The sequence below is a fragment of the Manis javanica genome, chromosome 3, assembly GCF_040802235.1.
Source record: "Manis javanica isolate MJ-LG chromosome 3, MJ_LKY, whole genome shotgun sequence".
Taxonomy (NCBI): domain Eukaryota; kingdom Metazoa; phylum Chordata; class Mammalia; order Pholidota; family Manidae; genus Manis; species Manis javanica.
The window spans coordinates 40628507-40645681 of NC_133158.1; the positions used below are offsets into that span (position 1 = coordinate 40628507).

General features: G+C 51.2%; 2 protein-coding genes and 1 long non-coding RNA gene across 4 annotated transcripts in view; 2 read left to right on the plus strand and 1 right to left on the minus strand.

Moving 5' to 3' along the window:
• LOC108388246 (uncharacterized) overlaps window positions 1-11037 on the minus strand; it is a 36565-nt gene extending 25528 nt beyond the window's left edge. Inside the window, exon 1 of the long non-coding RNA XR_012129091.1 lies at window positions 10956-11037. This is a non-coding gene — a long non-coding RNA (uncharacterized lncRNA). The remainder of the gene's footprint in view (window positions 1-10955) is intronic.
• Window positions 1-17175, plus strand: part of TSPEAR (thrombospondin type laminin G domain and EAR repeats) — a 140422-nt gene that overhangs the window by 105592 nt on the left and 17655 nt on the right. For both annotated transcript variants that reach the window (XM_036994918.2, XM_073231243.1), the window contains 5 exons: window positions 10944-11182; window positions 12712-12802; window positions 13751-13907; window positions 15039-15170; window positions 15765-15991. In XM_036994918.2, coding sequence (XP_036850813.1) covers window positions 10944-11182; window positions 12712-12802; window positions 13751-13907; window positions 15039-15170; window positions 15765-15991 — 846 coding nt within the window. The remainder of the gene's footprint in view (window positions 1-10943; window positions 11183-12711; window positions 12803-13750; window positions 13908-15038; window positions 15171-15764; window positions 15992-17175) is intronic.
• LOC118967734 (uncharacterized) lies at window positions 6099-9126 on the plus strand. Its single transcript, XM_073231241.1, has one exon. The coding sequence runs from the start codon at window positions 8226-8228 to the stop codon at window positions 8853-8855; it is 630 nt and encodes a 209-aa protein (XP_073087342.1). The 5' UTR covers window positions 6099-8225; the 3' UTR covers window positions 8856-9126.

The following is a 17175-nucleotide window of genomic DNA, read 5'->3' on the forward strand; positions in this document are numbered from 1 at the left end:
CTCTGCTCCTTGGGTCCCTGGACCTCCACTTCCAACCTCGGTTCCCCAGTAAACCCACTGCCCCACCTCACTGCCTCCTTTCCTTGGACACTCTTGGGGATGGGGGTCTCAGGGTTTTAGCCAGACGTTGTCTCCTCCAGCCACAAGTACTTCTCGGACCGAGGCTGGGAGCTCCCAGAGGGCATGGCTAACTGCTTGGGGCAGGGCCCCCGGGTGGGACCCCAACTGTTGCCCAGGAAGGCCACTGTTCTCAGGCTTCCCTGAGCCTGGGCGCCGAGCCTTGCCATGGTCTGGGGGCTCTCTCTGCCCTGGGCCCCAGAGTCACCTGTCAAGAAGCAAGGCTGGAGGTTCCACACAGCACAGCCTCTGAGGGCCCTGGGGGCCCCTTAGTGTCTGCCTTTGGGTTCCGTCATTTAGCATAAATGTGATGAGGGTGGGGGGAGCTGCTCCCAGCAGATGGGTAACAAACTGGATACCTTCCCACCTGGGCCTGTGCAAAATATGGATAAAACTATGAAACAGTGGTGTTCCAATATTGAATTCGTGGAGCACAAACCCACTTGGTCCAGCTCAGCACCTGAAGAATATTTGCAGGCCCTCATGTGGAAATGGGACCTATTTGGGGCCCCATGGACTGCTGAATTTCTTAGATGGCCATGGAGTTGGGGAGAGCCAGGCGGCTAGTGTCTGGGGCCAGAGTTCCCAAGAGCAGAGGGCTGCACCAAGTAAGTGCTCTGGCCACAGAGGGTGTCCCTCACATGTCACCTGCGTGCTGGTCAGCAGACCAGATGCTGGAGACTGGAAACCCCGTGCTGGCAGGCAGACTGATCGTCAGAGACCAAACACAGCCTCAAATGGGCCTGTCAGCCCACTGCCAGCTCTGGATTCTTGGGCATCTGAGGCAGTCTGCTCAGAAGGGGTCCCCTTGGTCCTGGGTGAGATCAGCCCTCAAGAATCCAGAGGTCTCATCCTGCTGGCAAAGGTATGCACTGGTCTCAGGGAGTGAGTGATTTCCCAGCATCCTAGCTACAGCCTGGAACAAAGCTCAGAATCATCAGGGATAATGTATTCAAGAGGTTAGAGAATAGATTAAGCAAGTATATTAAGGAAAGATGAAGAAGATTTAAAAAGATAAAGCTGGAACGCTGAGAGAGTGAAGCTGCAGTATTGGAGGGGAAGGTGACACTAGACGGGGTTAACAGAAGAAAAGTCACTGCAGAGGAAAGAGCAGTACGCTTGAAGGCAGAGAAATGGAGCGATGCACGTGGAGTACACAGAGGAGAGAGAGACGGACAGAGCGTCGGCAAGCTGGGGATCGGCTCCCAGGGACCCGTGTGTGATTGGAAGTCCCAAAGAAGACAGAGGGGAACAGGGGAAAAAGAGTCTCACTGGAGAAAAGACACACCCCGGCCATGCGCCCCATGGCCATGCACTTCAAATATACAGCAACAAAGAGGTCAGAAATTAAAAGTGGAAAAAGAAGAGTAAATTAAACCCCAAGCTGGCATATAGTGTGGAAGTTTTGATACAGATTAAGGCAGAAATGGATGAAATTGGAAACAGTAAAACAATAATGATTATCAAGAAATCCAGAGCTTTTTTTTGAAATGACAAATAAATTTGATAAACTGTGGCTAGACTGAGAAGGTAAAGCATAATATCAGGAATGGAAGAGGAGGAATTACTACAGACCCCACAGATAACAACAGCATTAAAAGGGAGGAGAGCAAACAACTCTATTCCCCAAAAATGGACAATTAAGATGAAATGGACTCATTGATTGAAGACATAAAGTACCAAAACTCATTCAAGAAAAAAGATAACCTTGATTGTCCAATATCATTTTAATAGACTTTGTTATTTACGGCAGTTTAGGTTCCCAAAAAACTGAGTGAAAAGTGCAGAGTTCCCATACAGCGCCCCCCAACACAGCCTCTCTACCATCAGCATCTTGTGATATTGATACACTTGTTATGACCAATTAACCTACACGGACACATCAGTATCACCCGATGTCCTTAGCTTACATTTGGGTTCAATGTTGGTGTTGTATGTTCTATGGGTTTTGATAAATAGATGACATATATGGATCAATATAGTTAATAGAAAATAGCTTCCCTGCCTTGAAAAATCCTCTGTGCCCTGCCTACTCACCCCTCCTTCCCTGCTCAGCACTGGCAACCACTGATGTTTTTACTGTGTGCATAGTTTTGTCTTTTCCAGGATGTCGTATACTGGGAATCACATCATATGGAGACTTCTCAGGTTTCTTTTTTTCACTTAGTAATGTACATTTAAGGTTTCTCCATGTCTTTTCATGGTTTTATGGCTCATTTCCTATTTTTTCTTCCTGATTTTGTATTCAGGTAAAATACACATAACATGAAATTTACTACCTTAACAATTTTTAAGTGTGCGCTTCAATGTTACCTACATTCATAAAGTTATTCAACCATCTCTTTTCATCTTGCAAAAATGAAATTCTGTTCTCATTAGCACAGCTCCCCATTCCCCTTTCCCAGCCCCTGGCACCCACCATCTACTTTATTTGTCTGTGATTTTGACTACTCTAAGTACCTCATGTAAGTGGAATTACACAATATTTGCATTTTTCACACAGCCTTATTTCACTTACTGTAATATCTTCATGGTTTGTCCATGTTGATGTCATATATACTTTTTAAGGCTGAAGAAACATTTCATTATATGGATAAATCTCATTCTGCTTGTCCATTCATCCATCAATGGACACTAGGGTTGTTTCCACATTTTAGCTATTGTGAGTAATGCTGTTATGAACATGAGGTTTACAGATATCTCTTCACAATTCAGCTTTTAATTCTTTTGAGCAAATACTCAGTATAATTACTGGATCATGTGGTAATTATACTTCTAATTTTTTGAGGAACTGCCATATTCATTTCCACAGTAACTGTACCTTTTCATTGTTCCTGCTAACAGTGTCTAAGTGTTACAATTTCTCTACATTCTCACCAACACTTGTTGCTTTCTGTTTTTTAAACATATATATTCTAGTTATCCTAATGGATGTCAGGTGGTATCTCATTGTAGTTTTGATTTGCATTTCTGTAATGATCAGTGACTAAGCATCTTTTCTTGTGCTTTTTTGTTATTTGTATGTCTTCTTTGGAAAAATGTTAATTCAAGTCCTTTGCTTATTTTTGAACTGGCTTGTTTGCTTTTCTTATTATTGAGTTTTAGGAATTCTCTATACATTCTGAATATTAGTTCTTCATCAGATACATGATTTTCAAGTGCTTTCTCTTCCATTTCTTTGGATTACCTTTTTTTCTCTGTTGAAACTGATGATATTCTTTGTCAATTTTGATGCAAAAATATTTAGTTTTCATGAAGTCTAATTGTATGTTTTTCTTATATTGCCTGTGCCTGTGATGTCATATCCAAGAAATCGTTGCCAAACTCAGTGTCATGCAGTTTTGCCCCGTGTCATCTCCTGAGAGCTTTATACCTTTAGGCTGTGCATCCGTTCTGAGGGAATCTGTGTATATGGTGTTCGATGCGGTGTGACTTCATTCTTTTGCGTAGGAATATACTGTTTTCCCAGCACCATTTGTTGAAAAGAGTGTCTTTGCTCCATTGAATGGACTTTGTGTCCTTGTCAAAAATGACCTTATATGTAATGGTTCATTTCTTTATTCTATTCCATTGGTCCTCCTGTCTGTCTTTACGCCACTACCATGCGGTTTTGATTATTGTTAGCTTTGTAGTATGTTTTGAAACCAGGAATTGTCAGCTTTCCAGCTTTGTTCCTTTTCAGGATTGTTTTGGCTCTTCAGGGGTCCCTTGAGATTCCCTATGAATTTTATGATGAGTTTTTACATTTCTGCAAAAAAAAGGGTCATTGCGATGTCGACAGCAATCGCATTGCCTCTGTAGATTTCTTTGGATTCAATCGTAAGTCTTCCAATCCATGAACAAAGGATGCCATTCCATTTATTTAAGTCTTCTTTAATTTCTTTCAGCAATTTTGTGTAGCTTTCATTGTATAGGCCTTTCACCTCCTTGGTTAAGTTAATTCCTAGGGTATTTTACTCTTTTTGTAAATTGTAAATGAAATTGTTTTCTTAACTTCCTTTTGGGGTTGTTTATTATTTGTGTTTAGAAATGCAAACTGATTTTTGTATATTGGCTTTATATCCTGCTATTTTGCTGAATTCATTTATTAGTTTTAACAGCATTTTTGTGGAGTCTTTAGGGTTTTCTACTTATAAGATCATAGTGTCTGTGAACAGAGATGATCTTACGTCTTCCTTTCCAGTCCAGATTCCTTTTACGTCTCCTATTGTCCCCCTGCTCTCCTAGGACGCCTAGTACTATGGATACAAGTGGCAAGAGGGAGGCCTGTGCCTCATTCCTCATGTCAGAGGAAAAGCTTTCAGCCTTTCAACACTGATATGATCACTGCTGTGGGGTTTTCATGTGTATTTTTTACTATGTTGATGTAGTTTCCTTCTATTCCTAGTTTTGATGAGTCTTTTTATCATGAAGCTGTTGAATTTTGCCAAATGCTTTTTCTATATCAATTGTGATGATTGTGTATTTTTTCCCTCCATTCTATTGATGTGAAGTATTACACTGATTGATTTTTGTATGTAGAACCATCCTTGCATACCAGGAATAGATTCCTCATGGTGATGGTATACAATCCTTTTAATAAGCTGCTGAATTTAATTTGTTAGTATTTTGTTGAGGATTTTGTGTCAGTGTTCATGAGAGATCTGTTCTGTAGTTTTCTTAGAATGTCCTTCGTATCTGGGTAATTGTCAGCTTCATAGAATGAATTAGGGAGTGTTTCATGCTTAATTTTAAAAAAAAGTTAACAGTGAACTAGGAATAAGTGAAAAAATGTAACCTCATGCGAGGCATCTATGAAAACTTATAGCCAACACCACACACAGCCATAAAAGCCTGGATGTTTTCCCCCAAAGACCAGGGAGGGACAAGACACAGATGTTCCCTATCAGCGTGCCCACTCAACATCGTGCTGAGGTCCTGTGCAGCACCACAAGGCAAGAGAAAGAAAGAAAAGGTGTATATACTGGAAATGAAGAAATAAAATTGTCTCTACTCACAGGGGGCATGATTGTCCACAGAGGAACCCTCAAGAATTGGCAAAAAGACCCCTAGAAATAAAAGAGAGTATAGAAAGGCTGAAGAATTTAAGTTTACAATAATAAAAGCCACCTGTATTTCTATGTAACAGCAATAAGCAATTTTAATTTAAAAAAATTAAAGTATGGTTTATAACAGAATAAAAAAATGAAAACATAGGTATAAATCTAATGGAATATGTACACAACGAGAACTATCATCAAAACACTAATGAAAGAAATGAAGGAAGACACAAATAAATGAAAAACTAGACTCTGTTCCTGGATTGGGATAGTGTTATGATGTCGGTTATCTCCGAATGTCTAAAGATGCCAACAGGATTTTCTTGTCACTGATATCAACAAGCTGATTCTAAAATTATTTGGAAAGGCAAAGGGGCTCAAGTAGCTACAACAATTTGAAAATGAAGAACAAAGTTGGAGACCCACACTACCTGTCTTCAGAACTTCCTACAGCTGCAGAAATCAAACCAACATGAAGCAGGCGAAGTGGAAGGTACACAAATCAATGAAACAGAAAAGAAAAATAGAACCACCCTAAGTCAGCAACTTCTGATAGAAGTGTAAATGCAAGTTAACAAGATAGAGGCATATGTGGAATGACGTCTATCTGGTAAAAAAATAAAAGTGAACCTTGACCCAGACCTCACACTTAATGTAAAAATTTAATCAAAATATCATAGACCTAAATATAGAGTGCGAAAGTTTTAAATTTTGACAAGAAGACATAGGAGAAAATCTGTGTGGCCTTGTATTAGGCAAAGAGTTCTTAGATTTGACACAAAAGCATGACCTAAAAAAGAAAAAATTGATAAATTGGACTTTATCAATATGAAACATTTTTGCTCACCAAAAGACACTGTCAAAAGAATGAAAAGACAAGTCACAGAGTAGTAGAAAATACCTGCAAGTCACACATCTGACCAAAATACTTGTATCCAGAATATATAAAGAACTCTCAAAATTCAATATCAAGGAAACCTAACAAAGGACAAAACCTAAAGATTTTGAAGAAATACCAAAAAGATGCATGGATAGCAAATAATCATCTAAAAAGATTCTCAAGATCATTAGTCATTAGGGAAATGCAAATAAAAACACAACAAGATTCTACACACCTTTTAGAATGGTTAAAATTAAAAACACTGACCCTGCCAAGTGTTGACAAGGAGGTGGAGACCTGGAACTCATACAGTGTTGGCAGAAATGTACAATTGTACCCCTACTTTGGAAAACTATTTGACAAATAAGCACATTAAAGCACATCTCAACACATCATTAGCCATCGGGGCAATGCAAATAAAAATACAATAAGCTACCACTGCATACCTATTATAATGGCTAAAAATTAAGAAAAAACTCACAACGTCAAATGCTGGCAAAGATGGATAGAACTAGAAGGCTGGTACATCGCCCGTGGAAATGCAAGATGGCCATGCCCCTTTGGAAAACAGTCTGGCAAGTTGGACATACACTTAGCATATGACCCAGCTGTGCCATACCTAAAGGTTTACCCTAGAGAAAACTCCTTATCACACAAAAACCTGCGCCCAAACAATGTTTATAGCAGCTTTGTTCATAATTACGAAAAACAGGAGACAGTGAAAATGTCCTTCAGCCACTGACTGAATAAACAGATTGTGCTAAATCCACATAACGTCGGAAAATAAGAAGAAATGAATGTCTATGTTCCAAACAACATGGATGAATCCCAGGTGCATTTTGCTAAGTGAAAGAAGCCAGACCCAAAAGGCTACATAACTGTATTTATAAGACATTCCAGCAAAGACACAGCTACAGTGATTACGAATCAGGGATCGCCAGGGGGTTTGGATGAAGGTAGAAGTTGATTACAGTGGGGCCACACAAGGGAATCTCTGAGGGTGACAGTTCTTCAGTATGTTGCCATGGTGGTGCACACGCAATGCATTCAAACCCACAGAGCTGCACACCACCACCTTAATGAAGAGGGGCGAGAAGGATTAATAGTTACTCGGCTCTGTGAGGGCAAGAGATGAATTTCCTGTCCCTGAGGAAGTTAAGGCCCTCAACCTGCTTTTTGCTGACTTTTTTGCCCTTATTATTTCTGCCTTCTACTTCCTTTTGGGTGTGCATTTTGTTTTGCTGGGCCATGTGCTCTCAAGATGTTTACATAGATAGTGTATGAGTGGCAATTTTTCAGAACAGCTATATATTATCAGAAATGCTTTAATTTCTGTTCACCAGGTGACCTAGGGGAATTATATAATCAAAGTCCCCTCAGGCTTTGAAGATTTGGTACCATGTCTTCAGGCATCTTGATTTGCTGAGTTGAAGTAGGATACCCATCTCTCTGGAACCTTTGTTTAGTGTCAGATATTTCACCAGTGCAACTAGACACACACCATTTTCCATTCATCTTGTCCCATAAGTGGTCAAAATTCCAAATCTGAAGTTTATGTTTCTGCCTGCTCTAAGGACTGTTCCCTTTCACTGCAAATAAAGTGATCCTATTTGATAAGCATCAGATCTTCTGGAAGTATCATCTCATCAGTTTTCTTTTCTACATTCCATCTCTTGATTATGGGGGGCTGTGCTGGAGACGCTTCCTTGTCTATTTTCCCAGTACAATGTCCCCCCTGTCCACTAGTGAGCCCTTCTGTTTGAGAGCATGTCCCACAGCTGATGAACAACTCTGATCCCACCTCAGCCCCAGGCGGCCCTGTCGCTGAGACTCGGATTCACATCCCTCACTTGCCACACGACACAACGCCTGGAGAGCGGGCATGGTGGGCTGGACACTGGCAGGGAGCCCGGAATCTAGATTTTTCTGTGGTGTTTGCTTAGAGAACCAAACAAGGGTGAGGTCACCCAGTCCTCAACCATAACAGACATTTTACAAGCAGCAAATGCTTTTGTGTAAATAAGCCAGAAGCAATAAGCTCCTGGGAGTCACTCAAAACACTACCAAGGAAAAGGAAGGTTCAGTGAGCCTCCTGCTTGAACAACACACACACACCAGGGGGTATAAAAGCTGGCACCTCACTCACACACACTCACACACACACCCACTCCTCCAGCCCACCGCCCACCATGGCCACCTCCACCCTGTCCATCTGCTCCAGTGACCTGAGCTACGGCAGCAGGGTCGGCCTGCCCGGGTCCTGGGGCTCCTGCACTGGCCCCTCCTGGCAGGGGGACAACTGCCCCGAGAGCTGCTGTGAGCCCCCCTGCTGTGCCACCAGCTGCTGCCAGTCCAGCTGCTGTGCCCCGGCCCCCTGCCTGAGCCTCGTCTGCACCCCTGTGAGCTGCGGGTGCAGCCCCTGTCAATCAGCCTGCACCAGCTTGTGCACACCCTCCTGCTGCCAGCTGTCTAGCTGCCAGCCCTCCTGCTGCACCTCCTCCCTGTGCCAGCAGGCCTGCTGCGTGCCCGTCTGCTGTAAGCCCATGTGCTGCAAGCCCGTGTGCTGTGTGCCCGTCTGCTCTGGGGCGGCCCCCTGCCCAGCACCCCTGTGCTGCCAGCCCATCCCCTGCCCCCTGTCCTGCTGCAGACCCTCCTCCTGCGTGTCCCTCATCTGCCGTCCCATGTGCAGGCCCACCTGCTGTGTGCCCGCCTCCCCCTGCTGTGCCCCCACCTTCCCCTGCCAGCCCAGCTGCTGCCACCCAGCCTCCTGCGTGTCCCTGTTCTGCCGCCCCGTGTGCGCCCGCCCTGCCTGCTGCTGACCCACTCTATCCCCAGGCCAGCCGGGCTCAGGCCCACCCCGGGACTGGCCCTCCGAGCCTCCCCTCAGTCCAGTCCTGACCTGTGTTAGGCAGCTGCCTCCCTCAGGACGGGGTTGCCCCCTGTGCCCACCATCCTGACCTGACCTCTGACCCCTGCCTCCCAGGAGGCACCCCCACCGCCTCTGGGTCACCTGTCCTTCCCTCCCTGTGTCTCTGCTCCTCGGGTCCCTGGACCTCCACTTCCAACCTCTGTTCCCCAGTAAACCCACTGCCCCACCTCACCGCCTCCTTTCCTTGGACACTCTTGGGGATGGGGGTCTCAGGGTTTTGGCCAGACATTGTCTCCTCCAGCCACAAGTACTTCTCGGACTGAGGCTGGGAGCTCCCAGAGGGCACGGCTAACTGCTCGGGGCAGGGCCCCTGGGTGGACCCCGACCATCACCAGGGGAGGCCAGGCCTGAGTGCCCAAGACATGGCCATGGCCGAATAGAGATTCCTGCCTGCCTGGGCAGCCTGGCTGTGTGGTCAGCACCTCCCAGCCACCCTGCCTTGTTCCAGCCCTCATGGTGAGGGTTTGTCCTTCCTCTGTGGTCTCTAGCGCCCACAGATCACACCCATTTCCTGGGAGAGTTCCTCCTCCTCTGGAAGGTCAAGTCCAGGGCTGGGTCCCACCATGGAAGCTGCTGGGCCACGTGTGTCCCCTCAGCACCCAGATCACCCACAGGCTGCCAGGTGGGTTTGCTGAATTAGGTGTTCAGTTAACATGAGGACCATGCAGGCTTCTAACTTCTGTGACCTGATAGTCATGTGGGATTGGCTCAGAGTTTAACATGGCAACGGCTTGCTAAAAACTATACTCTGCCTTAGCATTCAGGCTTGATCACCTTCCACTCTGCACTTTTAATTACATTAGGCTGGGAATTAATGGACTCTAAATTGCAGGTATGCATAATCAAAGATACATTGTTTCTATGTGATCTGGTTGGAAGCTGATGTGGGGCTAGAATTCCTGTGTTGGCCCTTGCATTGTAGTGAAGCCCACCTGACATTAAATTCACCAGCTTAGCCAACGTCAGGTGTGCAGTTCAGTGGCATTAGGTACATGCCCATTGCTGTGCAACCTCACCACCTCCTCCAGCACTTTGTGGTCTTCCCCAAAGGACACTGTGTCCCCATGAAACGCTGACTCCCCCATCCCAGCCCCCCACCCCCATCTGACCTTCCGTCTCCGTGAGTTTGACTGCTCCTCATTCAGGGGGACGCACACAGTGCCAGGCCTTTGTGGGGGTGTCCGGCTTGCTCCACTCAGTGTCACCCCCTCAAGGTCCATCCATGTTGATGTCAGAACTTCCTTTTTAAGGCTGAACATATTCCATTGCATGGATGGACCACATTTTTCTTTTCCATTCCTCTGTTGGAGGACATGTGGGTTGCATCTACATTTTACCTATTTCGAATAATACCGTTGTGGACATGGGTGTAGACATCTCTCTGAGACCCTGCGGTCAGCCCTCCAGGGCACATGCCCTGCAGTGGAAATGCTGGGTCCTATGGGGGCCTGCCATACTGTTTCCTCTAACAGCTGCACCATTTAACAATCCCGGCAGTGCCCAAGGGCTCCAGTTTCTCCACATCCTTGCTAACACTTGCTGCTTTTGGTCTTTTGATTATAGCCATCCTCACAGGTGTGAGCCATGCATTTGGTTTTATCACAGACCATTGCTGCAGCAAGCCCTGGCCTCCCCTGCCCCGCCCTCACCTGACCCTCCCTCACCTGCCTGGCCTCACCTGCCCCACCCTCCCCTGCCCCACCCTCTCCTGCCTGCCCCACCCTCCCCTGCCACACCCTCCCCTGCCCTCTCCCTCTCCTGCCTGGCCACACCTGCCCTGGCCCTCACCTGCCCCGTCCCTCTCCTAACCCCCCTCCCTCCCCTGCCCTTATCCTCCCCTGCCTGCCCCTCCCTCCCCTGCCCTTACCCTCCCCTGCCTGCCCCTCCCTGCCCTGCCCTTCCTTGCCCTGCACCCCCCTCCCCGGCCTGCCCCGCCCTCACCTGCCCCCTCCCTCACCTGCCCCGCCCTCTCTTGCAGAAGAACGAGTACCTGTTCACGGTGGTAACAGAGGAGCGGGACACCCTGCTGCTTGGCCTCCGATATTCGCCCACCCGCCTGCACTTCCTGTTCCTCAGCGAGGATGCGGCCGGCGCCTGGCAGACCCGAGTGTCCTTCCACAGCCTGGTGCTGACGGACAGCCGGTGGCACACGCTGGTCTTGGCTGTGTCGGAAGGCTCCTTCTCTCTCACCATGGACTGCGGCCTCCCCGCGGACATGTAGGTAGCAGGGTGCCCGGGGAGCGTTGCTCGGTGCTGCTGTCCAGAGCCTCTGCTCCGCAGGGCCAGGCTGTGGAGGAGCCGCCCACCGGAGCTCCCGCCCCTGGGTCACTGGCGGGATCAAGGGTCAAACCCACCTCCCCAAAGGCCACAGTAGCAGGGGACACGCAGGCTGCCAGAGCAGAGCCGGAGGACAGGGGGAGGAGTGGAGCTGCCACCCGGCCAGTGTCCGGGCAGGTGGATTGGACTTGGTTGGGGCACGTGCCCAACAGAGGAAGCCAATGGAGAACCTGGGCCAGGGGCCAAATGCAGCTGGGCCAACGGGGCCCAGGCCCTGCTTTGCTTTGTGACTTCCAGGAGGTCATCTTATCTAGAAGCAGTTTCCTTCTCTGGGATGAGGGAGTAAATGTCTCCTGAAACTCCAAATAAAGGCACAGAGAAGCCCTTCAGTGGCCTTCCCACAGCCTGGGCACTTGGAAGCCTGAGAGCATTTCTTGGCCATGCCTGGCAGGCGGGGACCGCTCTGCAGCGGGGGTGCAGGGGCCTCGCCACGGGAGATGAGGGCTGCAGTTCGAGCCTGTGGTGGCCAAGGGGAATTTAGGCCTGGGGCCAGGAGCCCAGGAGTGATGCCTGGAGTGGGGACGCTCTGGGACCAAGGTCAGGACCTCAGCTCACTGAGCCGATGGGAAGGAGCACGTGCTTTTACATGCAGACATGGCACTGTGGCTGGGGAGGCCCTCTTCCTCCACACTGGCACGTGGGGACCTGCTGGCTCCCCCCCTGGGGTCTCCAGACCCACCGTCCCCACCATCCCACCAGCAGGGTGGCCTCCCTCTCCCCATCCAGAGTTCAGCCTGTACTTGCACAGCAGGACCCCTCCGACCACATCTTCCAACCCCTCCCAGGTCACCAACAGGGACCCCTCTAGCCTTGACGCCATCTGTCTCCCAATGGGCCCAGTGGGAGATGGGTGGGCGGGAGGCCCCTGGGACAGAGGAGAGCTGCAGAGCAGCCCTCTCATGTAGGACCCCTTTCCTGGGGCAGAGGGCAGAGGGCGCCCACCAGAACCCTCGCTCTGAACCAGAACCAGGAAAGGCACCTTGTTTGGAAACTGTCTTTGCAAGTGTAGTTAGTGTGAAGTTGGGGTCACACTCAAGTAGGGGTCCCTGATGCAGAGACTGGTGTCCTTATAAGGAGAGGGAATGGGACACAGAGGAGGCACTCACGGGGGCCACGTGAAAATGGAGGCAGAGAGTGAGGTGTGGCCACATGCCAGGAAAGGCCAGATGCCCCCAGAAGGTGGACAGGCGAGGAGGAGCCTCTGGGGGTCCTTCGGGGGTGCAGCCCTGTGTCCCTGCTCTCCGACAGAGGCGTCCACCTGGGAAGCTGAAGCCTCAGCCTGTGCCGTTCTTCCAACCGCCCAGGGACCCACATGCCCCATGTGGTGCTCAGTTCTGTCCTTTTCCACAGAAATAGGTGCAGCCTTGCTCCCCACGGCCCTAATACCATCCTCGTCCTCCGTGTTTCAGAGCAGCTGACGTGCCCTTCCCGGCCAGCCTGTCTGTGCAGGGAGCCCGGTTCTTCATTGGCAGCCGGAGGAGGACCAAAGGCCTGTTCACGGTAGGCAGGGTGACTCTGCCGGCCTCCCAGCACCCGAGCCAGAGGGGCTGCGACAGGCCTTTGGGGAATGGGGGACACAGTGCATGAGGCACGTGCACGAGGGGTGCTTCACACAACCAGGAGCCTCCACACACCCCCAGATACACTGCAACCCCCAGACATGCTACACACACACACACACACACACACACACACACACACACACACACACACACACACACACACACGCCGAACATGCTCCACCACAGGGCCTTTGTACTCACTCCTCTGTCCCCCCACACACTCGTCTCCACAGCTGCCATGAGCCCTACCCTCAGCTCCGGAGGCCTCCCTGACCAGCCTGCGGGGCCCTCCTCCCACCGAGCCCTCGCAGCCCCTGCCTGGGTTGCCTTGCTCTGTCACCCTGACCGCCCCCAGCAAGCTGTGGTGGCTCCTTGCCTGTCTGCCTCTAGAGTGCAGACCTGGTTCTTTGCAGGTAGGGGCTTCTGTACCCTGCTGCGTCCATGTCTGGAATCAGGCCTGACGCACAGTGGGTGCCTTGTGAGTATTTATCAATGGCATGCTTGGCCAGGTGGGCGGGTGAATGATGGATGGAGGGGGAATGGATCAACAGACAGATGGGTAAATGGATGGACAGATCGACGGATGGACAGGTCGACGGATGGATAGGAGGACAGATATATGGACCATGGACAGGTGCCTGGATGGATACATGGATGGCCAGCCTGGTGGATGAATGGACGAGCAATGCAGCCCAGTCAGTCCACGGCAAAGTCCCTTTTGTGGTTTAATCGTCTTGAAACAGCGCTCAGCTCCCCACTATTGCTGCCGGTTCTTCCCCGTGGCCAATGTGCAGGCTCTTCTCTCCCAGCTCTAGCGATGCATGGGCAGCCCACCCTGCCCCAGGCTCAGTGGCGTGGGCTGGATGTGCTGTCCTTCTCTCTGCAGGGCCTGATAAGGCAGCTGGTCCTGCTGCCCGGCTCGGATGCCACCCTGAGGCTGTGTCCCTGCAGGAACCCCGAGCTTGCTGTGCTGTCCATCCCCCCCATTCTGAGGGGCCTCACAGGGCAGCCAGAAGATAATGAGGTGCTAAAATATCCCTATGGTCAGTAGACCCGAGCCACCTGCCCCCACCAGGGACGGCAGACCCAAGAGCCTAGACACTGACCTCTCCCGGCCATAGGCGGGGGCGGCCCTCTCGGGGGACGGCTCAGGCTTGAATAAGTGGGCCCCCAGCAAAGGCTGCCCATGGGCTTAGACATGCCCGCGTGGCCGGCCTCTCCTCCAAGGGTGCCTGGATGGTGGCCTCAGGGACTGCGGGACATTGGCTTCCTTCTCTGAAGCCTCTGCCTCCCGCCTGCCCCCTGGTTTGCCCCTTTCTCCCCACCCTCTCCACAGACGCCAAAGTCTGAGCCCACCCCAGTGGGGCCCCTGACCTTCGTAGGTGCGGTTCTGTTTTCTGTGACATGCATAGGGCCCCCGACGTCACCCTCTTAGTCTGTGTCTGCATCATCCCCTGGGAAGTTCCAACACTGTCTGTCTTTTTAAACCACACCCCCTGCCATGGGGAATCCACAACCCCTCCCCGCCCACCCCTCCTCCACCACTCAGCGAGGCACAGGGATAGCTTGACCCCCCAGCCCCACAGTCCTTCCTTCACAAGTCAGGGGAACCACCTGGAGTACACGGATCCTTACAACCCAATCTGAGAGTGGAGTTTCCAATTCCCAGCCGCACGAGGCTCTGGGGCATTCCTTCCCCCGGTGGCGGCCCTGGCCCCGTGTGTGGAGGGGCCTGGGGGCTGGAGTCCTGCCCCTGTGCCCCCCACCTGGAGCCGGGAGGTCCTGGCTGCTGGCTGCTGCAGGGTGTATGTCACTGTAAAGTGGCTGGGCAGCATGAGGCTGTGTGCCCAACCTGGGATGGGGGCCTACAGGGACAAAATGCTGCGGAACTAGCAAAACACAACTTTAGGCAAACTTGTGCCGGTGCATCAGGAGGATAAGGTGGTGGTGGTGAGGGGGGACCGCCAGGTGAGGAGGGGCAGCGGGGGTGTGGAGGGCCCAGCAAGAGCAGTTCCCCCGGGCAGCAGGGAGGCCGGTCTCCCTCACTGACCCCCGACAGCACCCTCACGGTCCTGGCAGGCAAAGACAAGGGCAGGGCTGCAGGCTCAGGGGTCCCCCAGCCCCGCCCTGCCCCAGGGATCGAGTACCCACTAAAGTACCCTTGTCTCCCCCAGAGACCCACCTTAAGGTGACACTGGGATCCCAGCCTCCGTGCACCAAAGTGGAGGACGCCCAGTTCTGGTTCGACGCTGGCCGGAAGGGGCTGTACCTGTGTGTGGGCAGCCAGTGGGTCTCTGTGCTGGCAGGTGAGGGGGGCTCTCGGGCTCTGGCAGGGCCAGCGTTCCTGAGGACCAGGAAGCAACCCCCATGCAGATCGCCTCCTCCAGTGAGGGGAGAGCTGGGGACTCCCTGTGGGGCTGCCTCCCTTGGGGGTGCCCCTGCCCCTCATGGCTGTCACACTCTGATCAGATGCTTGGCCCTGATGCCTGGAACCCAAAAGCAGCACCGTTTCCCACAGGCCTTTCCACGGCTGCTCCTGCTGGTGGGAAAGGCATGTGGAGGCGCTGTGGGTGCAGGAAGCGAGCTGGCTCAGCCACGCTGGTGAGCCCTTAACCCCTGCCTCTAGCTCCCTGCAGAGCCTGGCCTCGTGTGGAAGCCATGACATAGGAAATGTCTGATAAGGACCTGACTTTGTTCCCCTTGATCGGTGTCCCTGGGGAGCCCTACAGACCCTCAATCCCAAGCAGGCTCCTTTGTCAGACCTCCTGGAGGGTGGAAGGCTCCGGGCAATCCCCTGACCAGCGTGGGCCTGCCCAGGGCCCCAGAGGTCACGCTCCCACACTGGTCCACGGGGCTTCCATCCGGGAGGCATTAACTGGTCCCAACATTCCCATCACAAGCCAAGGAGAAGCTGGACTATGTGGAAGAACATCAGAGCCTGTTCACGAACTCAGAGACGCTGGGCATCGAGGTCTTTGTCATCCCCAAGGCTGGACTCTTCGTAGCCACTGCCAATCGGAAAGCCACATCCGCCATCTACAAGTGGACAGATGGGAAGTTCTCCCCCTACCAGAACATCCCCACACACCAAGCCCAGTCCTGGAGGCATTTCACCATTGGAAAAAAGGTGAGTCTGCATCGTCAACTTTCTCCATCCCTTTCATTTTGGAAAAACCCAGAGTCCAAAGGCTGGGGCTCCTGTTAACTAGATGTACAGGGAAAAGTACTTCTCATGGTTTCAAAGTCTTACTCAGATTCTAAAAAGCTTTCAAAGTCAGATACTTAGTCGTGACTCTAAATCCAGAATGTGACTTTGAGAAAGTCTGTTTGGCTTCCTACAAAACAGAAGATAAGATCATTCCTAAGGTGCTGCCCAGCTCTCAGGGGCCCCATGATTCCAAAGCTAAAGACTTGCTGAGCTCACGTGACCTGACCAGCCTTCAGTGCAGAGGGAGGGGGGCTGCAGCCCTGACCCATCCCTCGCCCCTCCTTTCCTCACTCAGTGCCACTGAGGACACATGTGGGGGCTGGGGGTGGGGGAGGCCCGGCCCAGAAGGCTGAGGCTGGGGGACCCTCACCGGCAGCCCCCTTTCCAGCTGGGGCTGGATGGAGCCGAGGGCCTGCAGGCAGTGGATCTGAGAGGGCTCACCCATCAGGACCCATTTTTCCATCCCAGCTCCTTCTATGCCCTTAACTCCAAATGGCAGTGTCCTAGGGACACCCCCAGGGCTCCTCCTCCGACCGCTCACCCACCAACACACATGTGCCTTCTCTAGGCCCATCCGCAGGGCACCAAACAGCGAGCAAAATACCCAAACCTCCGCTCTCCTGCGGCCTGCAGACCACCGTGGTCCAGCCGTGCTCGTGTCGGACGTGGTAGATGAATGGCTAGCCCTCTGGCTTTTGGGGGGATGACACTTCAAAGGTTTTAATTTTTTCATTAAAAAATAATTACTTTTTACATCAAAGAAAAATTGGGAAATTCAGAAAAACGAGGGGATGATCTCTTGTCCTGTCCCGAAGCAGATGCAGGGTTTATTCTGGACATACATGCTCCCAGGCACTGTGTGCATGACCCGCCGAGCTGCTGGCTCTTGCTGCGATCACATGGGCATGACCTCGCCCCCGGTCATGTCGCCTGTAGGACGTTCCTGGGTCATACTCAGCTGTATGACAAACACATGCTCACTCTGGGACACAGGGCATTAAGATTTCCTAGTATAAATGGAAGTAGTGGGCTGGTGAATATGGACCCTTTAAGGGTCTTAAACGTAATTAAAAGCAGGAGAGAGCCACCCTCCTGGCCTGCCC

Bases quoted from the DNA above. Each gene is read 5' to 3' on its own strand.
- LOC118967734 (XM_073231241.1), top strand. From the start codon at position 8,226: ATGGCCACCTCCACCCTGTCCATCTGCTCCAGTGACCTGAGCTACGGC.